Raw genomic sequence first — 26019 nt, 5'->3', positions numbered from 1 at the left:
TGAACCCCGATGATGCTTCCTACTTCGTTGCCCACCACTGTCACAACAGACAGCTCTTCCTCATCACGCAATAGATAACAAGGAAGGAACTATAGGAAGACTTTGACAGGAAGAGAAGAAAGGAAGCACAGACTGAAATATATGGGGAGGTGGTTTTAGTCGTTGCCAAGAACAGAGAATAAGAGAGTCGAGGAGAAAAACAATACTGAAGTGTTAGGATCAAAGATGAATAAATTTGTCGTCATATGTCATTATTGCTGTTGTTGGTGGTGAGGGTGGTGGAGGTGTGTGCGTGTGTGTGTGTGTGTGTGTGTGTGTGTGTGTGTGTGTGTGTGTGTGTGTGTGTGCGTGCGTGCGTGCGTGCGTGCGTGCGTGCGTGCGTGTGTGTGTGTGTATGTGTGTGTGTGTGTGAATGACTTGGACGAAATGTAAAAACGTACAACAATCAACAAAGAAACCATTAATAAATGCAATCAAGCACGCGAAACATTAAGACTTGTTTCGTTTCAAAAAACACCGAAATGGTCGTCAGAGAGTGAAGAAATAAAGAATCGTTATATATGGATTGGACACACCCTCAGGAAACCAACATCCAGCATCACCCGCCAGGCTCTCACTTGGAACCCGCAAAGGAAAATAAAGAGAGGGAGGCCGAGAAACAGCTGGAGGCGGGACACAGAGGCAGAACTGAAGAGGCAAGGCAACAGCTGGGCAGAAGCGGAAAGAACAGCCCAGAACAGGGTGCGATGGGGAAATGTCGTCAATGGCCTATGCTCTGCTGGGGGCAAAGGGCCTAAGTAAGTTAGTAAGTAAGTACATGTTGTATATGTTGATTTCCGTGTTTAATAGTTTTGGAAAGAGACAGAGACGGAGACTGGGAGGGGATAGTGGAACTGGGAGGGGAGTGAGTGTAGGTTAGAGACTGATCAAGATGAGACAGAGACGGACACAGACAGACAGACATAGACAGAGAGGGAGAGAGAGAGAGAGAGAGAGAGAGAGAGAGAGAGAGAGAGAGAGAGAGAGAGAGAGAGAGAGAGAGCAACAGAAGCAGCCCCGACCAAGAGATAGCCAGATAGGGACAGGAAACGGAAAGAGACAGAGAGACAGGAAGACATAGACACAAAAACTGACAGACAGACAGACAGAGAGGGAGAGAGGGAGCAACAGAAACAGCAACGACCAAAAAAAGACAAACGCTCATAATTAACACTTACGAAAAACATGATGAAAATGACACTAGAATCAAAACTACCTCAACAAACGCCAGCTCTGTTACCACCCCCACCACCACCACGAACAACAACAACAATAACAACAACGCCCACAACCACATCAACAACAACAACAACAACAACAACAACAAATACGAGAACACAAATACGAGAACAACAACAAAGCACCACGACTACCAAAGAAAACAACAACACTAAAAGGCCAACTTCTCGTGAAAACAATAATTATACGGATCACAATCTCAGATGAGGCCAGGCTTTGCATAGAATAACACCATCCCTCCCCTTGATCACGTGCACACACACACACACACACACACACACACACGCACACACACACACACACACACACACACACACACACAACTGCCTCTGAATATTTTGAGGAATTAATTATGAAAAAGCCATTGTAAAGAAATTAATTCATCAAAAAGTTCCATTTCACCACAGCAAGCGATCAGGATGTTGATTTTTGGTATATGTGTCCAACTGGAGGGACGGTCTTGTTACATCCAAAAGTCGGGCCAGATCTGAGATAGTGAATCGAATGAGCGCTTCTGGGGTGATAACGCGAGACAACTCCTGTGATCTTGCCGCGAGGTTCTGCCTGTTACCATTGTCTTTTTACCGTATAAAATGCACGACTTACACACGAACTGTTACCAAAGCGACATGCTATTTGGGACCAATGCACGTTTTTTTCCTTTCTCGTGTAGATTCCGCCAGTTACCAGCCGAAAGAAAGAAGGGGCGTAACCTCACCAGAACCGCCCATTCAAGGTTTCAAGGTTTCAGAGGGCTCATCATAGGGGGCCCTCCAAGGGGCATGGGGATGAGTAATGTAATTAACATATGCAGCAATTATATACAACAAAGGCATGGAAATTGATCAATTATCACGTTGCCAGGAATAACAAGAAATATAAAACACAGTCAAGTTAACCACACACACACACACACACATCAGGGCCGGACCCAGGGGGGGGTTCCAGGGGTTCCGGAACCCCACCCCTGGAAAAAGCATGTACCTTGTTTTGAGTGTTGTTTTTTTTACTTGTTTTAGCACCAAAACAATGCTGTTCTTAACCCTCAAAACAAGGCCAGGAATGCACCAGATTGCACAGATTTTAACCGTTTTTCAAACATTTTCCGGGGGAGCATGCCCCCGGTCCCCCCTAGTTCGCGCGCCTGCTTTGCAGGCGCGCGCTTGTGGCTTCGCCACTTCGCTGATTTGCCCCCCCAAAAAAGGAGGAACCCCCCCCCCCCTTACAACTCATTTGGTCCGGCCCTGCACATATATATACACACACACACACACACACACACACACACACACATATATATATATATATATACATACACACACACACACACACACACGAACACACATGACATAAAGATAGCCGATATGCACACGCAGACAAACATAGCTGGACAAACGCACACGGACGCACACACCATATGGGCATCATGCAAACTAGCAACAGAGAACACACACAAAATTAAAAACACTATTTACACAATTCACGAGAATGAGTGTGCCTTGTGTTGTATGAGATGTTACTTCGTTCACGAGCCAAAAGAAAAAAATTATGTTTGTTGCATTCAGATAATAAAGTTTTATTGAATTGAATTGAATTGAATTGAATTGAATTGAACCTTACCTGGAGTTATACCCCACAGACAGGTAAAAGCCAAGACGCCGCACAGAAGATTCACCGCTTTGTTCTTCATAATGTCACTGTCCAATCTTCTTTTTCGAGTTCACCAGTGCAAGCCCACATTATATTGTCCTGTTCGCCTTTTCTTCTCATTCGTTGACTTGTTTCACTGTTTTATTTTATTACTTTTGCTGGTGCGTTGAAGAAGTGGCCTTGGGTTTTCAATATTTTCCCTGTTTAGTTCAATTTAACTTTTCAAGCGCATACGTCTTGGACCCGCATATATTGTACTGCCTCATTTGTATTCCTCATTATTTAACAATTTGTTCTCACTGTTTTTTTCACTAGATTCCAGCGTACCCAGTAACTGGCATTGGATGTTGTATTATTTTCACCGTCAGTCCAATTCTCTTTTTCCAGTATATTAGCATAGACCCACATGCCTGGTTGTGTCGGCCTTCTCATTATTGCAACTTTTCCCGCATTCTTTTCAATGTATTGTTTTCCAGCGCAGAGATGAACTTATACAGTATTAGATTTTCATTGAGTCACAGTTTTGTCAAATTCATAATTTTGTCCAGTGCCTAGTATAGGCCAACATACACTGACGACTCTATCATCGCTGTTTCTCTCGTCGTTTCCTTTCTTCTGGTTTTCATTGTTTGTACTTGCCAGTCCAAAAGACGACTGCTAGCAATCCAAGAAATAGTTGAAGAGCGTGTGTGACTTAACTGACACATCCTCCTAACACTCCCATAGACGTTACAAAGGCGGTAGGACGAACATGTGACAGATGACTATTAACAGCGACGCGCGATTATTCAGGAATGAAGGTGCAATGGTCAATGTAAAACTGAGGCGACACACCCGTGACAGTTCCTGAGACACCGTGTACAGCCCCAACACAAGGAAGGCTAAACAAAAACGTTTTTAAACAAACCCACAGTAATGCTTGAGATAATTAAAAAAAAAAAAAAAAAAGAAGGCTAAGACTGCTCTTCAGATTGAACCCGAGGATGACGTCACAACATCTTTTTTGTACCGAAAATTCAGTGCAAGTAGCTTCGTGAAGGTGATTTCCAGAATCGACTTCGCCCATATCAGGTTTTGAATTGTAGGACTGATCAACCGTCACCAGGAATGTAGATGCCCCTCGTGAAATCCAACACACTCACACACACGAGACAGAAGCTGAAAGTCGTTTTCTTTCTCCGTTCTGCAAACGGCTCGAAATTAACCACTGCCGAGCGAACCTCGGGTTTTTGAAGATCAGTTAGTATATATATCATACTTACATCTCTTGCTCTTGACTCAAACGGAAGTTACTATTACGTATACGGAAGGAATTCTCGGTTTGGGATCATACTTAAGTCATCTATCAGTTGTTTTCTTTTTCTCAGGAGCTGATGGCTGTTCAAATAAGGAAACTTTGGAAAATCCACTATGAGCTTGAAAAGGGAACTGCTGTGTAGAGCCGTAGAAAATGCAGACATTAAGGGTCAAATGCAAATGTGAAGTTAGCCTCTGTGTGTGTGCGTGTGTGTGCGTGTGTGTGTGTGTGTGTGAGTGTGAGTGTGTGTGAGTGTGAGTGTGTGTGAGTGTGTGTGTGTGTGTGTGTGTGTGTGTGTGTGTGTGTGTGTGTGTGTGAGAGAGAGAGAGAGAGAGAGAGAGAGAGACACACACACACACACACACACACACACACACACACACACACACACACACACACACACACACACACACACACACACACACACACACACACACACACACGCACATATATATATATATTATTTTGACCTTCAGACCAATGAATATCAACAAATTCATTGGATGTATTTTTAGATATCTGCCATTGTGCTTATGTCACCAACAACACACTTGGCGGACATCCATGTACCCGTGTATCAGCCGTCCACCCCTTACCCACCCTACCCCACCCTTCACGCTCCACCCTGGTCTTTTTTTGTCCGTGAGCTTGACCAAATAGGGTCATACAAAAACTTTCTCTCCGTTTTGGGGACAATTTGATACGTGAAGTAAAGTTGTTTGCTATTTGTTTTTCGTGGAACAGTGTGTAAAATAGACGAGATTCTGGGTTTTTTGGGTTGTGTTGTTGCTGAATTCACTTTGTGACAGACACCAGTTTCATCTGCAAATCTAATTGAGCAAAAAATTCCCATGCAGCATAAAAAGCATCCAGGCTGGAAGGTCATACCCCAATGTAAAAGCCTGGTCAGATCATCATCATCATCACCATCATCATCATCATCATCATCATCATCATCATCATCATCATCATCACCATCACCACCATCATCATCATCATCATCATCATCATCATCATCATCATCACCATCATCATCATCATCATCATCATCATCATCATCATCATCATCATCACCATCACCACCATCATCATCATCATCATCATCATTATCACCATCATCATCACCATTACCACCATCATCATTATCATCATCACAGGAATGGGAATTCCAAAATAGAAACAACTCTGCAAAATAGTCCGAGGTTTAGGGGCACAGGGGCAGAAGCCCCCCGGAAGGAAAACGAATGTTAGCATTTTAGACCAATATTTTGACAGTTCTTGTGTAAGCAAATAATGGATAGAGCACAGGAGCTTGTATCCAATCGCCAGTCCACTACTACGACATACTACTACTATATAGTATATACAGTGCCGTAGCACAGCTCCTAAAAGTGGTCCGGCCATAAAAAAAATAAAAAGGTACTTTTCCCGGGAAACGAAAAACGTGAACTAAGGTAGATAACTCAGATGTCTCTTCAGTGCAAAACGCGATGGCTCAGTGGATCAGTAATGCGTCTCAGTCGGTGCATACGCAGTTTGCCTTTTAGTTTTACTTTAGATTTAGATCTATAGTCTTCACTTGTGAATGTCAATTAGTGACAATTTCTCGCTTAACGCTGTCATTGTGCGATCTAAGTCACGACCCCTCCTTCCTCCTAACACAGCGCTGAAGCTTATGAAGACGATTTTTTTTTTTTAACAAAAAACTGGTCCGGCTATGGCCGGAGTGGCCGGTAGGGCTGCTACGGCCCTGATATAGTAGTAGTATGTCGTAGTAGTGGACTGTAAATAATGATCGACCGGCGATTGGATACAAGCTCCTGTGGGATAGAGAGACAATAGTTTACATATATAGCTATTCTGATGGACACGTGGGGGAATTCGGGGGCTGTGATGGGACGGATGGTCTCTTCCGATCATCAAAGCATAATGCTACGGAAGTCGGCCATTTTTGCCAATATCCAAAAGCATATTGGCAATAACAAAGACGCATGGTTCCGGTTTACCCATCTGTACCACACGATGTTTAAATCGACAACAGCATACACTGACAACTTGAAATTCTTCTCGGGAATGTTTTTCAGCTTTACAAATGTCGATAGCATACCACTTTCTGCTAACTTCCCGATGAAACAGGACTAAACCATTTATTTTCTGTCCCTAAACACCACAAAAGGCCCAAAGTCGAAAGATGTAGTACAAACAGGGGAGTAAAACGCAAGAGCCGTTTTTGTGTGCCTGTGTGAGCTCAGTTGCCGACTGACACAAACTTTCGCATTCGGCTTTTCTTATCTCGTAACTCCACACTAAATACCCCACGTCCCCTCTGAAGTATTGATGTACAACCGATGGCACTAACATTCATGTAGTCGTTTATAGCTGAGGTTGAAAAATTCGCTTCATGACGAGACAAGTATAGATTTATGCCATTCACCCAAACTGAAAACTTCGCTGCCGTCTGCTCGCGTTGTACGGATTAGCTGTTCTCTTCTCCTCCCCTTGTTGCATCCCAGTTCTTCAGTTGTTTCCAGTTTTCCGTTGATGTTGTGTTTTGGTCTTCTTCATAAGTAGTCTTGTTCAAAATTAAAAAAACTCAAACTTCTTTTTGTTGTATACGAATGAACTAATAAAAAGCTGTTTAACAGCTGTGTTGTCAAATCGAGTTTTTTTCCAAAGTCAGTGTGGCGCCTGCGGAAAACTAATGCGCATAGGAAACGGCATCTGCTATCAAAACCTGAGATCAACGCATCGACGCAAAAACTGTCATTTTGTAAGTTTGGAACAACAAATCAAGGTCAGAACAGCTATATAATCGCTATTGTATTTTCAGCGTAGCAATTGGGTCCGATATTTAGACTCGAACAAGTATAATGCGACTCGTCTTCGACTCGTCGGCATTATACTTGTCTCGTCAAAATATTGGACCCTATTGCTACGCTGAAAACACAACAGCTATTAATAATTTAATTTACCTTTTTTTGCCGCGAACAATTTCTTGTATTCGCTAAAACGGACAATTCCCATGCCTGTCATCATTATGACCATTAATCACACGGGAAGAAAAGTATCTTTAAAATGAAGGTGGTTTACGATTGTGTAAGAGCGTGAACGTATCATTTTTACATGATCGCGGTTTTTTCAGAAATCACTTTTTTCCAGAAAACTTTCCTGGCCGAGTGACACTTGAATCGCATTGTGGTCTATAATCAAGTGTACGCATTTCAAGCCATTGGAACAACGCCTGTGTCAAGTTTATACTTCCGATAATGTTTAAATCGTTATTTCCTGTTGAAGTGCCACTGAATGTCCACAGGCGCAAAGCCGAATAAGTAATTGTTCTGCTAAGGAATTTTGATACACGTATATAAGATGTCTAATAGTTTGGATGATATGAGAATTTGTTCACTAACAGACTGGCGAAACATTTTGTATCCGGACAAAATCGTTCAAAATCCAACCATAACTAAATGATTAATAAATAAATGTATAGAAGTGCACACATGTACACAAAGTCAAGCAGACACACAAACGCTCGCACACACGCTTGCACACACACACACACACACACACACACACACACACACACACACACACACACCTTACAAAGAAGTTATTTGTTTATTCCCAAATGGGTAAATGCAATGTCAAAATTAAAGTATAAATACATCATCATGGTCAATAAACACGATTTCACTCGGAAGACCAGAACACAACAGTAACACCGACTTGCAAACATGAGTCCTTACATGGTCACACTGCTAGATGCACACACTCAACCCAATGTCATACGATGGAGACTCCTTTTAACATCCACCCCCCCTCTTTTTTGTTGTTGACAATATCCCTCTTTCTGACTGCTAATGTTCCAAATTTCAGAATCAAGAAACAAGAATGGTAGATTGTTGGAACGTTTCATTATTGACAAAAAGAATCATTTATTTCGTCCTTGATCATTGCCTCACATCTTGCAAGCGAGTCACGTTTCGTCGACGAATTTGAGATACGTTTTTTAGACGTGTGATCGACAAGAAGAAGAGTTAAGTTCATTATTTGTATCATTAGTGTCTGTCTGTCTGTCTGTCTGTCTGTCTGTCTGTCTACTTAGACTACATGTACTAATTGTGACCCTCCACCACGAAATGAGTCGCATGTCACCTCACGCGGTTCTGCGCTAGGCTTAATATAAGTCCGGGGAGTGTCTGGTAACAGTGTGAGGGTCACCTTAGTCACAGGCTTATAACTCAAACAGTTTTCGCTCTTTTCTAAAACGGTTTTCACCACTGGATAGAGCATAAAAAACTCTTTAGGAAAATGTAAAAATATGAAAATCATGCAAAGGTGACATGTGACTCATTCCGTGGTGGAGGGTCACATATGTAGACGTACTTTTATGTCTTATGTGTGTTGTCCTATACAATTGTTGTTATAATCGCTTGCAGGCAGGAAGGGTGTGCTGAAGAAAATTTTCCATTTTTATGTAATATTTCAATGGACAATAAAGTGCTCTTATTGTTATTGCTGTAACGTTTAAGTTTTGTTTCGTCAATAATTAACCGTTCCAATTACCTCCCATTCTAGGGTTTTTCCATCCTGCTTTCTTAGAACTTCTGTTCATAACCTCTGTAATGTTACCCAATTCTCCCTCTCACTCAAGACCTTATTTCTCCGATTTGTTCAGATGGTGGGCCCGGTAGCTCAGTTGGTAGAGCACTGGACTTGTGATCGGAAGGTCGCAGGTTCGAATTTGGACAAGAGACGGAAGCCATGTCCAACCCCCGTGTCACCACAATGGCACATAAAAGACCTAGGTCATTCTGCCATAAATGCAGATGGCTGATACGACCTAAACACGCATACACTTGTGTATCTCGTCAAAAGGCGTGAGGGCGTAAAACTCAAATCATATAACCCATATCTTGTCCTTAAGAGGCGAAATATTTAGCCTGTAGAACATAAAGCATTCTCTCTTTCTATTTGTTGACATCTTGTAACCCATTGACATCCTAACTACGTATCAGGTATACGTACTTTGCTAGCATAAAAAAAAACCTGTACTCTGATAAGGGAAACAACTGAACTAAAATTCTTGCTCAGTGAGGTCCAATCTATCTATCTAGATATATCTGAAATCACTGCCAAACATCAAAAAACAGAAAGACTGCTAACGTTCCAAATTTCAGATGAAACAAACAAGAAAGTAAGGTTATTGTTTTTCTTTTCTTTATTTGGTGTTTAACGTCGTTTTCAACCATTCAAGGTTATATCGCGACGGGGAAAGGGGGGAGATGGGATAGGGGAAAGGGGGGAGATGGGATAGAGCCACTTGTTAATTGTTTCTTGTTCACAAAAGCACTAATCAAAAAATTGCTCCAGGGGCTTGCAACGTAGTACAATATATGACCTTACTGGGAGAATGCAAGTTTCCAGTACAAAGGACTTAACATTTCTTACATACTGCTTGACTAAAATCTTTACAAACATTGACTATATTCTATACAAGAAACACTTAACAAGGGTAAAAGGAGAAACAGAATCCGTTAGTCGCCTCTTACGACATGCTGGGTAGCATCGGGTAAATTCTTTCTCGTCCCAACCAATATGGGACTCCCCCTAACCCGCGGGGGGTAAGGTTATTGTTCGTCTGTCTGTCTGTTTCACAGACCAGTGGGTCGACGCAGTGTAAATGTAACGTTTTGTTTTGTCATAAATTAAACGTGCCAATAACCTACTATTCTTGTTTTTTGAATCACTGTCAAACACGATTGCTTGTTGATTCATACTGTACTGATGGCCTCATGCACAGACCTGCCACATACATGTACATATATATATGGTAAAAGCACATCACAAAGGGCGGTTCCTGAGACATTGGAACATTCTTCACATCAACTTGAAGAGAATTTACCCAGTAAATTCATGGAACACTTTAAAACGGGTGAGACTATGATTATAGAAATTGACAAACATGTAAAAACTGGAAATGAATATATGAATAATAAAAAGAATATGAGCACTGAAAACACACACACACACACACACACACACACACACACACACACATAAATACACCCACACACACACACACACATACACCATATTTCAGGAAAATTATCCTTAAGCATTGTTGTTGTTGCCAAATATGGTTTTACAGGTTTGTACGCACACACATTGTCTGTATGCGTGCACATGCGAACATGCTTGCCTGTTTGTCTGAGTGTACGCTAGCTCTCCATGTGTAAGTTACCGCCCTCACATTTTTCATGTTGCAATCGTTCAACCATGTGCATGGACATGAAAAGTTTGCTTTAGTACATGGGCACCTGAGAGCATCCACTTCCCTATAAACCTGAAATGCATGCATATGCACAGTAAGTGTCCAAAGTCCGCAGCTTACATCAGCCCAAAACTTTCCCAAGCTGTATGTATAACAAAGCAGCATTATCTAATTTATCCAAAGTAATGATGGGAAGGGAAGGTCATAGATGTTAACATTGACACACACCGTCCATTTTCTTCCTGTACTAGCGAAACTCGAAGTAAAAGATGTGGCGATCGAGTCACTAATCGATAGATTGATAGCTCATTTACTGATTTCTTTGTTGTTGTCGAGGGGGAAGAAGGGAGGGGAAGGAGGAAATTGAAGATTGACATCAAAGTTTTGTTTGTTTCCTGTACCCACCAAACTGTGTTGTAACTCATAGTAGCAGATCTAATGATTGAGTTATTAATTAAGCGATGGATTATTCATAAAATAATTTCTTTGTTGATGTGGTCAGTACAGTTTGTTTGTTTGTTTGTTTATTTGTTGCTTAACGTCCAGCCGACTACGCAGAGCCATATCAGGACGAGGAAGGGGGGGATGAAGGGGGCCACTTGTCAAGCGATTCCTGTTTACAAATGCACTAACCCATTACTTGTGTCCCAGCAGGCTTTAGTAAAACTAAATTAATACCTACTGGAAGATTACCAGTTTCCAGTATGTTAAAATAGGCTTAACCTATCTACTGCTGGACTTACATCAGAACACTAACAGATTAAACTATACATGAATCGCGAGACAAGCGGCAAGAGAAGAGATTTTTGGAAAAAATACAGGTGAATGAGCAAGAAGGCAGAAAAAAGAAAAGAATTCATGAAGAAAAAGAGAGCATGACAGGAAAGAGGAACCAAAAATCTACCTAACAGCAAACTAGAAAGCTCCTGCGGTTCCAAAAACAGGAGGGGCCTTTAATTTCATAACCGCAGTGCCCCACTGCGGGAGGTCAGTACAGTTAAACCTGCGCTAGCGACCACTGGAAAGTACCCCAGACAACTAAAGTTTTTTTGGTTTTATTTCCATTTCAATAAAATTGATCTTTCCGTGAAGTCCCCATCTATAACCACCACCTGTGGTCGGCCCCTTGGTTGAGTGTAAAGGCTGTCCTTAATTCAGCCCGAAGTCGACTTCAAGAAGTCTTTTTACTAGAAAATCCAGTGCCAAAACTTCATGCAGCCAGCTTCCTAAAGTAGACATTGCGAAGTGACTTTTTGCAATTAATTTGAGGCTTAATTTATAGACAGGTTGGCCGGTACAAGCAAATGGAGAAAAGAGATTCTTCCTGTTCCTAACGCACACAGTGTTTGTAAATCGAAAATTTCAAAACTAAATTTTCATTTAATTAATATACTTACTCAACTCACATAAATGGCATTAACTTCAGTTCATTGCTAAGATATTGAAGTAGTACTCGACCCTGGTAAGGGGGGAAGTAACTCCCTAAGAAAAACAATCCGTAGTCAAGGACGGGAGTCACCTCCCCTACCGGTAACCCGCACATGCGCGGTCCTGCTACCGGCCGTCATTCCCCCACGGAAACACACACCTGTAACACATATAATGTTAGCGGGGATGGATGGGAGGGTATAAACGATGTGAGTTGAGTAAGTATATTAATTAAATGAAAATTTAGTTTTGAAATTTTCGATTCAATCACATATTCTTACCTCAACTCACATAAATGGCAGATTGCACATAAAGGCGGTGGGATACTCACATTAATCTCTTGGAAGTATCTGGCCTGCGGCAACCATAGCTGGGAGGCAGTTGGTACCGTCCGGATGAGTGCTGGCAATGCCCCGGAGGTAGTAGCTGAGGAAGACATCATGAGTCGTCCAGAATGCAGCTTTGAGGACGTCTGACATCCTTCCAGCCTTGAGGACAGCTAAGGAAGTTGCCCACGCTCAAGCCTCGTGCGTACGAGGTGATCGAGGAGGAAGGACTGACTGCCCCCCCCCCCCCTTTTTGTGTCTGCCACCACTGATAAGCATGCCTTATAAGTGTGGAAGACCATCTGAAAAACGTGGTTTTTGCAAAGTCTTTATTTCGGGCTGAAATGATCGAAATAAACAACAACTTCGGAGCTGATGCTCGAAACGGAGCGGTGCGCGACAAGTAAGCCTTAAGCGCGCGTACCGGGCAGTTAGAAAAATGCGGATCGCCGGGGGCTAAAAATGTCCCGGAGAGGCCGAATGGAAATGATCGGTGAAAGTGGACCAGGTTTTTGATTCTTGGCGAGAAAATCGGGACGGACACGCAGTGAAACCGAGCCGTCTCTTCCGAAAGTGATATCCCGGTCTAGGCCTGAGAGGCCGTGGATCTCACTGCCCCTCCGCGCGGAAGCGAGCAGTATGAGCATAAGAGTTTTGCGCGTAAGGTCAGAGAGACTAGCGTCTTGTAAAGGTTCAAAAGCACTAGAACGGAGAAATTCGAGTACTAGAAGAACGTCCCAAGCCGGGACAGAAGTTCTCTCCGTTGCAGAACTGAGGGCCGCGCCTTTTAGCACACTCGCGATAACTCCCCCAAGGGAGATGGAGCGTCCAAGTCGCTTAAAAGTAACAGAGATGGCTGAGCGGCGAGCGCGCAAAGCGGACGCGGCGCGTCCCCGAGCGGAGAGCCATGCCAGATGGTTTGCGACCTGCATTGATCGCAGGGCGACCGGGACAACATTGTTAGCCGCAAACCATCGAGTCCAAGCCAGCCAGTGTGACTTAGTAGACAGAGGAGGTGGTCTGTGAGCCTTCTGGCCTAAGTCCAAAAGCGAAAACGGAGGCGCCTGAGCACCCCAGTGATCTCCGAACCCTCTCCAGGCGTGAGGATCCAGGCCCTCGGGGCGATGTGCAGAGTCCCCGTTCTGGGCTGGAAAAGCTCCCCTCGCCGGCGGCCGAGCGGGATTGGCGGGCCGCTGGCGAGCCGCATGGGGTCCGGGAACTAATGCTGACTGGGCCAGCGCGGTGCCACGAGAAGGAGATGAAGCCGCTCCAAGTCGGCTTTAGGCTGAACCCTTCCGATGAGTGGAGTGGGAGGGAAGGCGTAAGCCTCTAGCCCTGCCCCGCTGATCGTCATCGCGTCGATCTGCCAAGCTTCCGGGCCCGGGAACAGACACAACGATCGGGAGGCGACGTGAAAATCTCGTGGCGAAAAGGACGACCATCGGACGCTCTACCTGCGCCCAAAGAAGGAGGAGCGCCTGATGGGTGATGGTCCACTCCGTGTGGAGGATCTGGAAGGAACGGCTGATGACGTCGGCAAGGACGTTCAGGCAGCCGGGCAGATAGCGAGCCGAGATCAGGATCTAAGAAAGAGTCTCGCATGCTCGGCTGGACCACAGCCGAGATCGGGACCCGCCCTGTTTGTTGGAATAAGCAGAGACCGCCGTGTTGTCGTAAAGAAACAACAAATGGGTGCCCTGGAAAGCGGAGAGAAAGTGATGAAACAGAAGCCAAGGAGTGTTCATCCACTGAGGCGTGGTCTGCTGCAACCAGACCCCGAAACGGAACTGAGACGTCCCAGCCGTGTGACGTCGGATTCCAGACTGAACTGAGCGTCGCCTGAAAAGGGCGCGCCTGCAGTTTGTATAAACGACGTTGAGTGGGACGGACTGCCCACTCCCGTGAATCGAACACCATGCCTTGGTGCAACACCCCGGGGACAACCAAAATTCTGCCGTAAAGTCCCAAGAAGGGGTGGCCGAGAAACTCCTCTATAGCCTGCTTCCGCAGAAAGAGAAGGATTTCCGCCTGTAAAGTCTCCTGAGCGTCTGGGCTGACCGGAAACCGGAAGTTGGCCGGCGCCCTGGACGAAGGGGCTTTGCCTTCCTGCCAAGGAAGGCGGAACCCCGATCGAATCACCCCCATGCTCCATAGGCTGCTTGTCCGAGACAGCCAAGCCGGCAGGAACCGGAAGAGGCCGCCTGCTACCAAAAGGGTAGAGGCTGGGGGGGGTGACTGGATCGGGGGTGGCTCATTGGGGGTTGGGCTTGCGCCCAGACCCCCGCTTCCCGAAGGAAGGTTTACGCTGGTAAGGACGGGACCGTGACCCACCCCTACCTGCGCGAGACGACTGCTGCCCAGAAGAGCTGTCTGGCGCTGACGCAGAACTCCGTGGTTTGTTGCTGTGCTGCTTAAGAGCGAGTTCCGTCAGTTGCACCACATGTTGGTCACGAGTTTCCTCAGTTTGCTGCCGAAGGGCATCCAAAGAGCGTGACCCCAGCAACGCACCCTCTGAAAAGGGAGAGACTCTCAAAGAGTCTATGGTGGCCTTATCCGTCAGGCGAGAGCCGTTGAGAAAAGCCTCGCGCCTCCAGAACACCACCTGAGAGTAGAGCCGAGCAGCAAGCGTCATCTGACTGTCAGTGACCTTCGCAAGCGCCGCCAGGAGCATGGCAGCATCAGCCTCAATAGCATCGTCACGAAACCTAAAAGGCTCGATGGACGAAGCGATGGCTCTCGTGAGAGACCGGATGAGCGTTTCCGCTAAAGAGGTCAGTTCAAGGGAAGAACGCCCGCTTTCCTCCAGCCCGAGTAGACTCTGTTCCGTACAAACGGAAGTCCTATCTCGGCTATAACCATCCTGCCGCAAGCGAGCCAGTTCCGGAGTCACCGGAAGTGGAGCTGTGGGCAGCGAAAAAGAGGAGAGAAGAGAATGTGGCCTGCTAGGCAGCCGCGATCTTCTTGAGTTGGCTGGGAGGCCGCCGCCTGCCTGAGCCGAGGTTAACCAAGGCTGGGCAGAAGGGGGGGCTTCCCCATGAGCAGCCAAAAGAGGGTAGGGTGTGTTAGCGTCCGCCAACACCTGAGCCATCACAAACGGGACGGAAGGAGATTCCATGAAACGGAACTTCGCCCTCGTGTCCCCCGCGCCCGCAAAGTCTGCCAAAGCAGAAGGAGGGGGTGCGACAACAGTAGAGTCGGCGGAGACACCCTCAGGGAAGTACCGTGAGGTTATCTCCGCAGCCAACTCCAGAGTAGGGCCCAGCTTATTGGGAATCCGTAAGGGGGTAACGGATTCGGAACGATCCTCATCCCCTTCCTGTTCCTCTCCAAAACCTTCCTGATCTCCATCAGAAGGAGGGTCCGGTAAACCGGAAACCCACCCGTCCACGGAAGCGGAAGTGGCTAGAGTCGGTTGAACAATAGACGGAAGCGCCGCAAACTGTCCACCAACAGCACCGCCGACAACCGGAACCGCCGCGGCGGAACCGGAAGTCGGGGCCGGAAGTCGATGCGTAACCAGGGACGGGATAGCAGGGACACTGCCACCGGAACCACTAGCCCGCTGTCCTCCACCGGAAGTGCCTGCCACAGCACAACCGGAAGTCGAGGACGACAATCCGCGGGCAGGCCCGACCGGAAGCCCCGAGGGGCAACCAGAGGAGCCTACCCCCTGCGAACTCCAACCAGGAACGGCGGCAGCCGAACCAAGAGCTACAGGTCGATGACCGCCGACAGAATCTTGTAGGCCAGAGCTGGGCAAACAAGACGCTGCTGCCTGCCCCCCAAAGGCCGGGACAGCCGAAACTGATCCCAGGGGGGCAGGCTGGCGCGCTACGCCGCTCCCTAGCGCACCCGCCACGTGATGGACGGTGTACTGCCGGGGAGGAGCCGTCTGCGAACCCGGCAACGCAAGAGCGTAACCCGGGCCCGCAGGCAAGTGTGAGCCCCCAAAAAGATGGGGACTCCCACAAACGCCGCCCAACGCCGAAGCGCTGGAACCGGGCGGCGCTAAGGCCGCGAACCCCCCTGACAAGGCAGGGGAATCCGCAACCGAACCAGAAAAATCCGGTCCGAGATCGGCCGACGTGATCGTCGCGGACGGCCGCAGCCTAGAAAGAGAAACCACCCCCCCCACGCCAGGCGGGAGGGGAGCGACAGGCCTTTCAGCCGAATGTAAGGCAACTAAGTCATGTTTCAGAGTAGCGAACATAGCCAGAATTTCTTCCCGCGACACGGACTCGCTAGACCGTGGCGTCTGCGAGCGCGAGAGAGGAGAAGTAGAACGTTCCCGCGTAGGGAAAACCGGTGACGGTGACGTAGAGTCGAGCGAAACCCGTTCTGTCTTCTTAGTCACCGGGTCAGTAACCAGAATTAAAGAAGTAGGCTGTGAAGAAGACACAGAGGCACGCGTCTTTGATTTAGACTTAGACTTGTCTTTATCCTTCTCTTTTCCCGGTGAAGAGAGTAGGGAAACAAGTTTGCCCTTGCTTTTTGAGTTTTTGTCCGCCATTTGCAATATCGAACACGCGCACGTGGAGATGAATTACAACAGCGAAAATACTCAAACGAACGAAAATACTCGAACGAACGCAGCGAAGAGATAGTGAAACGATCTTACCTAAAGATAGCAACGCAAAGACCAGGGTCAAATGGCCTTCCACAAAAGGCCAAGGCAAAAAATATGCCGGAGTACAACAACACGTCTGTGCAGTAGTGTTGAAGTGGGTGGAATGACGGCCGGTAGCAGGACCGCGCATGTGCGGGTTACCGGTAGGGGAGGTGACTCCCGTCCTTGACTACGGATTGTTTTTCTTAGGGAGTTACTTCCCCCCTTACCAGGGTCGAGTACTACTTCAATATCTTAGCAATGAACTGAAGTTAATGCCATTTATGTGAGTTGAGGTAAGAATATGTGATTGAATCATAGCAGAGTGGCAGATTTGGTGATTCAGTCTCATTTGTCCATTGAAGAGATTGTGGCTACATCAACTGATTGCTTTGTTCCGTTGTTTTCACTTTCTTAACACTGCTGCTCGTCTACTTATGTAACCTTCAACTTGAAGGAAGTCACGAATTGTTTCATTTTTCAAGTTGAGTCAGATGAGAATAAAAACCTTCTTGTTCAAATCCGTTACAAAATTGAAAAGTAATTGCCTGATGCAGTGGAAAAGTTCACTGTACCAGAATGTGGAAAGTGAAAAAGGAGTTTTTTTGTCTCCCATAAAATGGATTTTAAAAAGGAAACTGTAGTGTATCTTGTTAAAATGGTAACTGGTATTGAAAAACAAAAAAAGCCGTCCCAACCCCTCCACCCACTACCCCCCCCCCCCCACCCCTCCCTCCATACACAATAAACTTTACACCAGCACTAGACTAGTAACAAAATCTGTCACACAGGAAAACCAGATTTCGAAAGAAAACACCCCAAAGCTTACACAACATCGCTGTCATGGATATTGTCACCCAGCCAAATATCACTAGAACATACACGCTATTTGCATCTTTGATCAAATAATATGACATTTGACACAGATACCATTTATGTATCAATCCACGTCAGTTAAAATTATTTGTATTTCCACATTCAATCTGGGCCAGGCACTACAATAGCTTAGTTTTAATTGGACTCTGACATTAAACTGCACAAAGAAGGACAATCCAATGTTGAATCGATACCTTACTTTCTAAAAAACACTACATATTCACAGTTTTATTTACTACTGTAACATTGAACAGAAAGTAGGTTCATGATTTCAACTTCCTTTTAACCGACATGTTAAACAATCCTTTTTCTGGCCAACAATATTTCACTGTGGACTGCATCATCGTTGGAAAATTAAGATGAAGTCATCAATACATAATTATATGATATTAGGAAAAACACTCAGCTTTTGTAACTCTTATTCTAGATCCATTCACAAATAAAAAAACAAATACGAAAATGTATTAAACTCTCTTGATACTACGCTGGCTGTATTTTATGAGGAAACTCTTGAGCAAGCAGTGGAAGTGGGAATGGGCTGGATTATTATCAAGTACTAAATGCAGACCTGGGAACCCCTGTTTTGCACTTGGAGTATTCTCAAACAAACTTGGTGTATTTTCAGAAAAAATGAGCGTACTACAGCATTTGAACATCCATGATTCAAACATGCTTCACACGCATCTGTCGCACCGTTTATTAAGTTTAACAATACATTTAAAACAAATGCTTCTTTCAATGATTACTGTCAAAAACTGTAATTATGTGTCAAAGTACACGAGATGCGCTGGTGAAGAAAAGTGGTCTAGGAATTTTTCTCGTCATATTTTTTTTTACTGACCGTACTGATCGTATTCTAGAAAATCATGCTTACAAAATACAGCTAAATCGTATGGGTTCCCAGGTCTGTAAAAACATTCTGGGATGTGACCCCTCTTCATAAAAAAAACCTGAAGCTGAGAAAATTCAGATTCAGTAATGCGCACATTCAAAACGGGCTTTTTTGTGTGTTTAAGAATGACTGCAAAAAACACACAAAAACCACACACAACAGAAACCAGTTTTGGTACAATTCTTAATCAAATTATCAGCAGCCTGTCGCTCAATTCTTGAGGATAATAATGATTGAAAAAAAGTGTATTTACACCGATCTGCATACAAATCCCATCCCTCAACTTTTGAAAGACATCAAGCTGCTTCCCGCACACCGAATCAGCGCCATTTCACAGTCAGTCCCATGTTTTATGTATCAAACATCTCCCCAGCATATTGCATTTCAAGTTGCATTTTAACCTGATCTTGGAATTCTTGTCAGCTGTCTCATAAATTCACCCCGACACTGGCAGTGATTATTCTCATATCAGTGAACAAGCGTATTCATCATTACCGTCCATCTTTTTCCGCATTCCGTGCTTCGTTTTTCACCAACAGTAGTTCTCATATCCATAAAAAAAAGCGTAGTCATCATTATGTCTGCTTGTCACCGGTGGCACTGGTATTGATAATTCTCATATCGGTGAACAGGCGTAATCATCATCACCGTCTGTGTTTTTGTGCATGCCTCGCTGTGTGTATCGTGTGCACTTGGGGCAGGCGATGGTGTTGGTCTTGCACCTGGTGTGGTACACGTTCTTGCATGATTTGCACTGTGGATGAAGAACAAAAAAGTTATAATTTTATTGAGAAACAGGAAGAAACTGATGGAATTTTAGACAGAAGAAACAGCTGATTTGTCTTGACATTTGACTGTCCACACAGGCAAGAGAACCCAAAAAAGCAAACAGGTAAATTTATGAATGTGTAAATGCTCTATAAAACTCAACAATTTCAAAACATTAACAGTCTATCTGTTTGGGATTACAGATAAGGAAAGGAAGAGTGGAGTCGAAACGAGATATTTTTTGCTGCCTTTAATTGCCTCATCAATACGATCCCCTTACCATGATAATAGGAGCTTTTTATTTGTTACGTCCACTAAAGCGATGAAAATGAGTAAACGTTTGTGTCAGTGACTTATAAAAGTTTGCTAGCTTTAACTCTATTTTTAGAATGCTGTGTTGACTATTAACAAAGTGGTAAACCTCCACTTGAAAGCCTTTTTAAAAAAAATTTATATTATTTTTGGTCTAAAAAGGGCCGTTTCATTGAACTACAACATGAAGGCTTGTAAATTGGAAACACCAAATGCTGAAAACATCCAAAACAACAATCTTTCCTGTACATCAAGACTATCTTACCTTGACAGTGGTCTCCACCTCAAAGGGGTAGATGGGTGTGGGGTCCTGGCAAAGCTCGCAGTAGAACCCTTTAGCCAGACACAGTCTGCAGGTGTACACGTGCTTGGTGCACAGAGAAACCACCTCTTTCAGGAACGTCTCAAGCTTGCCCGACCTCACCTCCAGCAAATCCTGAAACAATGTATGAAACAGTCATGATCAACAGTCATGATCAACAGTCATGATCAACAGTCATGATCAACAGTCATGATCAACAGTCATGATCAACAGTCATGATCAACAGTCATGATCAACAGGAGTAGACGTGCTTGGTGCACAGGTCCACCACCTCTTTCAGGACCGTCTCCGGCTTGCCTGATCTTACTTCAAGCAAGTCCTGAAAAGCACGATGTTTGTGCAACATGTATTATTCTTGGGTTTCGCCAACTTAGGTCTTTTTTCTTTTTTTGTGGACTGCAGCTCCTATGTGCACTCGTTTTTTGAGTCACTTGAGAAAAAGTGACTCTATGTAATCGGTCAGTGTTAGTCTGTCCGGCCGGCCGTCCGTAGACACCACCTTAACGTTGGACTTTTCTCGGAAACTATCAAAGCGATCGGGCTCATATTTTGTTTAGTCGTGACCTCCAATGACCTCTACACTTTAACGATGGTTTCATTGACCTTTGACCTTTTTCAAGGTCACAGGTCAGCGTCAAAGGAAAAATTAGACATTTTATATCTTTTCTCGGAAACTATCAAAGCGATCGGGCTCATATTTTGTTTAGTCGTGACCTCCAATGACCTCTACACTTTAACGATGGTTTTGTTGACCTTTGACCTTTTTCAAGGTCACAGGTCAGCGTCAAAGGAAAAATTAGACATTTTATATCTTTGACAAAGTTCATCGGATGTGATTAAAACTTTGTAGGATTATTCTTTACATCAAAGTATTTACATCTGTAGCCTTTTACGAACGTTATCAGAAAAACAAGGGAGATAACTAGCCTTTTCTGTTCGGCAACACACAACTTAACGTTGGGCTTTTCTCGGAAACTATAAAAGTGACCGGGCTCAAATTTTATGTGAACGTGACTCATTGTGTTGTGAATAGCAATTTCTTCCTGTCCATCTGATGCCTCATATAATATTCAGAACTGCGAAAGTGACTCGATCGAGCGTTTGCTCTTCTTGTTTGATTGGGTTTCTAGCATGTTTTTTAGTTTTTGTGTGTGTTTGTTTCTTGTTTTGTTTTTCTTTTCTTTTTGTTTTGTTTTTATGTTTTATGTTTGTTTTTGTTTTTTTAATGAGGGAAGTAGCTTTAGACCAGCTGATAAGATAAGATAAGATAAGACAAGAATTGTATATAGTCCTGTGAGGTTACCCCCATGGTGATACTCACATTGACAGAGTAGGAGTGGACCTTGTTGTAGAGATGTTCACGCGGCCACACCTTGTCTCTCAGCTGCCTGGCCGTCGACTCGGAACACGTGAACATGTAGGAGCGAAGTGACGTCAGTCGTGTTCGTAGTAACTGCAAGATTGCATAAATAGATATACGGCTAACCGTTCCAAAATGTAGAAGAAAAAAGTTCTGTTTTGTCACAAATTAAACGTTCCAATAACTTAACATTCTGGTTGTTTTGATACAGTGAAAAACCCCTTTTAACACCCCCCCCCCCCACCCCCCCAATTTAAGACTCCCTCCCTTCATAGACTTTCTTCTCATAGCCTCTGTAAATTGACCCCCGTTTTAAGGGGAGAGGTGGCACGAAAAATGAAATCTGAGTATTTGTTAGTTTTCTTTGAAGTTTTGGGGTACTTTATAAAAAGAAAGCATAAAAAAGCACCTGCATGCCCATTTTTTGACCAAGCAAGTAATATTTTCACAAAAAAATACCAATTTCTTCAAAAAAATACGAAAATTACACACCACGCCCCATGAAATTCAAAAGACATTTTTGAAGCTACAGACTTCAAATGCAGTGAAAATTACTCCCAGATATCAGTTTCAGACTTATACAGAGCCATTTTGACCAAATTACCCCAGTTCGAATTCAGCAGCATAAATTGAGAGATATAAATTTTTGCCCCCAAAATACCCAATCAGGCTTATATTATATTCTCTAAAAAAAAATTTTGATGGGTTTTACAAAAACCGCTCTGTAAGAGTCTGGCAAAATCAAATCTTACTCCTGTAAAAAAAAAAATTATAACTCTACCACAAGTAGTTCTGACGAAATATCATTTCCCGCGTTGATACCGTCCTTGAAAACCCATATTCAGAGAAAATTGCATTTGAAAGTTTGTAAAGTGTTTCTTTACACATTATGAAGACACATTGCCGAAAAAAGAGTCTGGGTGTGTTCATGTATTGTTCCGAGTCTTCTTCAAATGATGTTGGTACTTATTCCCCTCCATCCCCCATCAGTCCAGCACCGTACACCTCCCCCTCCTGGTCTTCTCGCTGCTCCAGCTGACGTTGACGACCAGCACATCTTGCCCTACGAGCTGCTACAGCGGCCACATCTGTTGCTCTCTCCGCCTTCTGGACCCTCACCTTGTCTTTTTTGGCCAAAGCAGAATGAGTAAGCTCAGTAATTGGCAAGCTCATGTCGTCCATGACCTGTGCCAGTGCAAAGTTGCCTCTGTTGAACTTTGCGACAGCCTCAGCGGTGGCGCGGCTGCTTCCACCCGGTCTTTCCCAACAAAGACTTCTTTGGGGCAGTGTCCCCACATGACATTGTGGAGAGACTCATTACTGTTCTGAGTCTTGCCATGGGCCGCGCGCTTGAGAAGAATGGGATTTGTCATTCTCCTGTAGATGGGCAGAACAGCATGTGATACTTCCCTGGACAAGGCAGTGCCGTAGTGCCCTGCGTGTGGAGGTGGTGGTTGCCCTTCTGCCCTGGCTCTTTGAAAAAAGCACCATGAGGCTGGCCCGGCTGGACATCTGTCGAGGTGAGGGTCCTCGTCAGTTGAAGTCACATGGAAGAAAGTGGCCCAGATCGCCTGCTCCATGGCTCGCTGATCTTCAAGGTTGTTGAGGATCGCGCTACGGAAGTAGTTTTGCAAGCATTGACACTTTTCCTTGGTTAGTCGCCCCTCCCCTCTTCCACCAAGCCTTCCATCCTTTGATGCCTTGCGGAGAGCTGTGCCCATTCTCTTGGGGAGGTGGTTGGTACATTCTAGCTTGGTGATGGGACGTGTGGGACCGTAGGGCTGAGCTGCAGCCAGAGCATTGAACGCTGTGGAATCTCCGTCCGACAGCATAGTTCTGTACCTGAGGTTGTGACGCTCAACAGACCTGCAGCATAGAAAAATTAAAAAAAACTTAGTGTAAAGTACTGGCTGGATAACTACTGTCTTGAAAAAAAATATGAAAAAGACTGGGGTTCATGGGCCAACAAGGTCCTGGTGAGATACAGACGCAGACCCACGAATGAAAATGATTTTGGATATTACTTTAGTGAAGAGTATCAGGAGGCCTCTCCCAGCAGAAAATACATACATGTATTATTATTACTGGAAAGTGTGCCAATTTACATTGGCTTGTGTACTAAGTGTGTATAAAGTGATCTTTTCATAGAGGGTGAACATTTAACTTGTACTTGTTAGAATATATACATACACACATCTCTCTCCCTCTCTCACACACACACACACACACACACACACACACACACATTCACACACATACACACACACACACACACACACACTGACAATGAGTTTGATCCCAACTTGTTTGGGACACTTTTTCTTTTCAATAGAAAAGTTTTCAGGTTTCCTCTGAAATTTGCAGATTCAATAAAAAATTTCCCAGCCTAGCTGATCCTTTAGGACATTGTGAACATTTAATGATTTATCAACAAAAGAAAATGTATTTGTGAAGGGTTTGTGGACAGTGTTTTGTTGCAAAAATATGTGCTTCTGTGTTGTGTTTTGTTGGTCTTCATCTTTCTTTGTAAAGAAAAACAAACACCCACAATGTACCATGCTTTATACAATTTTAAATAAAATTTACTTTTTAGCGCAACCTTATTCATGTTGTCTTATTCTGTATTTGAAAATAAAGGATATAGGGAAGAGTGTATAGGCTATTAGAACAATATTCTTACCTTCCCCACAACTCCAAGGCTGCATCCCTCTCCATAGACTTGGCAGATCCCTCATGGTTAATGCTGCAGTCAGGCTGGTGAAGCTGCTTCCACTGTAGTTGCTCGGCATCGGTCATCCCCTCTAGTTTTTCTTTGTTCATCACACATGTGTGACAGTATGTGGATTTCACACAGAAGTCCAGCACATACCCAGTCAGAACATCAACAACAACGCCAACTCCATAGTGTGAGGAAAATCCTCTCTTGTGCCATGTACCATCAAAGGCCACATCCACCCAGAGAATGCCATCATCATCTTCCCAAGCACCGTCTTCCTCACCATCATCATTCACAGCATTCACTCTGCCTTGAGGAAATGTTTCCCTGTGGGCTTCCCTCACAAACTCCACTGTTTCGTTAAGTGTGGCATCTGTAGCTTCCACAATGCTGGCATTGACTCGTTTGTCTATGCGATGATAGGAACTCTTGTTCATCGCTGGCATTCCAAAGACTGTGCACAGTTTGTCCACACTGGAGTAGCCACTACCTACCTATATAGCACAATCTCTTTGTTCACTTCAAAGGGAACATTTTGTCTGTGGTTGAGGTTGTTTTCTCTTGGCGACGAATACTCTGTGCGTGAATACTGGCAGCTGTCGCAACACAGCACTAGTTCTTGTGACAAGCCCATCGAGTCACCAACTCGAATTGTCACATGTCCTGCCTCGCACTCCGGGCACTTCACATCAGAGAGAAGCGAGTTTTCAGTTCAACTGACTGCACTCGGCAAAACACCACGAACGGCGATTTAGCTCAGCTGGTGGTTGAGCATTCGGGTCGATGCCTGCACCACTAAATCTCCTCAGTTTCGTCGCCGAAGCAGAAATACCTTCGATTTGAGGCTGATTACGGTTCACATCGCCCAAAACTGGCCGAGGTTTGACTCCGAGTCGATTCGAAACATCCGCGTCACCACTATCTCTCAAAACAACTGTCTCTGCTCTGCCAACTTCAGGCGCGTTCTCGTCGCCTGCTGGTTTTTCCTTCCTCGTTGTTCGAGCATCTGAAAGCTGATTCTTCCTTTTGCGTTGGGAAGATCCTTGCGAATTTCGGAGTAGACATTGCTGGTTGATAGTTGATATTGAGTTACGTGGAATCGACACTGTGTTTACAACGGATAAGGCAGTTTGCGCATGCGCGTCACTGTGGTCATTGACAACGACCAACCAGAGAAGTTTCTCAAAGGTTAGAGGTTGTTCTCATGAATATTCATATTACTGTCTGAAAAAGTTGATGCGCGATCCGGCCGTTGTACGGAAATAACGGACGGTTCATGTCTATTTTTAACGTTCACAGAAAACGGGAATTCCCGCTCAACCGTTCGATGTGTTACTGCCAAGCTTATTCGGGGAATCGTGGTTGTTGCAAGGACTTGAAAACATAGATTGTTCAGCAATTTCTCACACTTGCAGCACTCACACATGTACACATACTTTGAAAATCACCACTTTATTGCAAAATAAACGAGGAAATTGACAAAATAAACAACACACAGTGATTCTATGATGTTCAAAGTACCTGAAAAAAACAAAAACCCAAAACACGTTTTTGAACAAATGTTTGCTAAAATTCCGTGCCACCTCTGCCCTTAAGACCAGACTTTTCTACGTTGTTAAAGGTGTTAAAAGTGGGGATCCCCTGTAGTAACTGCAAAGAGAAAAGCTATCGGGCGACCAGCATGTTTTTTTACGCACACAAAAAAAAGGCACTTAAAACGTGTATTAAGATATTTGGCCCTTTGGGAGGCACTGGGTTAAATGGAGACAAAAATCCTTAGCATCACCAGGACTGCCCTTCACTGGACACCAGAGGGGAAGCACAAGAGAGGCAGACCCAAGAACACCTAGCAACGAACGGAGGAAGGAGAACTGAAGACCCTGACCCATACGTGGTGTACCATCCAGAGACTCA

General features: G+C 44.6%; 4 protein-coding genes across 5 annotated transcripts in view; all 4 read right to left on the bottom strand.

The window, feature by feature from the left end:
• The window catches only part of LOC138978910 (uncharacterized), a 25169-nt gene extending 21027 nt beyond the window's left edge, over positions 1-4142 (bottom strand). The window contains exon 1 of the mRNA XM_070351726.1: positions 2899-4142. Within this exon, the coding sequence (XP_070207827.1) occupies positions 2899-2968 (70 nt within the window). The 5' untranslated portion in view covers positions 2969-4142. The remainder of the gene's footprint in view (positions 1-2898) is intronic.
• Positions 4143-14504: 10362 nt separating this feature from the next.
• Positions 14505-16763, bottom strand: LOC138977878 (uncharacterized). Its single transcript, XM_070350484.1, has one exon. The coding sequence runs from the start codon at positions 16761-16763 to the stop codon at positions 14505-14507; it is 2259 nt and encodes a 752-aa protein (XP_070206585.1).
• Positions 16764-17593: 830 nt separating this feature from the next.
• LOC138978908 (pleckstrin homology domain-containing family M member 1-like) overlaps positions 17594-26019 on the bottom strand; it is a 36476-nt gene continuing 28050 nt past the window's right edge. For both annotated transcript variants that reach the window (XM_070351723.1, XM_070351724.1), the window contains 3 exons: positions 21351-21482; positions 19973-20143; positions 17594-19381 (listed from right to left, as the gene is read on the bottom strand). In XM_070351723.1, coding sequence (XP_070207824.1) covers positions 19244-19381; positions 19973-20143; positions 21351-21482 — 441 coding nt within the window. In that variant the 3' untranslated portion in view covers positions 17594-19243. The remainder of the gene's footprint in view (positions 19382-19972; positions 20144-21350; positions 21483-26019) is intronic.
• Positions 21705-24614, bottom strand: LOC138978909 (uncharacterized). Its single transcript, XM_070351725.1, has 2 exons — positions 24070-24614; positions 21705-23255 (listed from the first exon to the last, which is right to left on the bottom strand). Exons 1-2 carry the CDS (start codon positions 24549-24551, stop codon positions 22559-22561), a joined length of 1179 nt encoding a protein of 392 aa, XP_070207826.1. The 5' UTR covers positions 24552-24614; the 3' UTR covers positions 21705-22558.

The sequence above is a fragment of the Littorina saxatilis genome, linkage group LG10, assembly GCF_037325665.1.
Source record: "Littorina saxatilis isolate snail1 linkage group LG10, US_GU_Lsax_2.0, whole genome shotgun sequence".
NCBI classification, from domain to species: domain Eukaryota; kingdom Metazoa; phylum Mollusca; class Gastropoda; order Littorinimorpha; family Littorinidae; genus Littorina; species Littorina saxatilis.
This window is presented reverse-complemented; position numbering and strand designations above follow the sequence as displayed.

Bases quoted from the DNA above. Each gene is read 5' to 3' on its own strand.
- LOC138977878 (XM_070350484.1), bottom strand. From the start codon at position 16,763: ATGGCGGACAAAAACTCAAAAAGCAAGGGCAAACTTGTTTCCCTACTC.
- LOC138978909 (XM_070351725.1), bottom strand. From the start codon at position 24,551: ATGCCAGCGATGAACAAGAGTTCCTATCATCGCATAGACAAACGAGTC. The intron at 23,256-24,069 runs GTAAGAATATTG...TCTATGCTGCAG, and splicing joins GCCTTGGAGTTGTGGGGAAG to GTCTGTTGAGCGTCACAACC.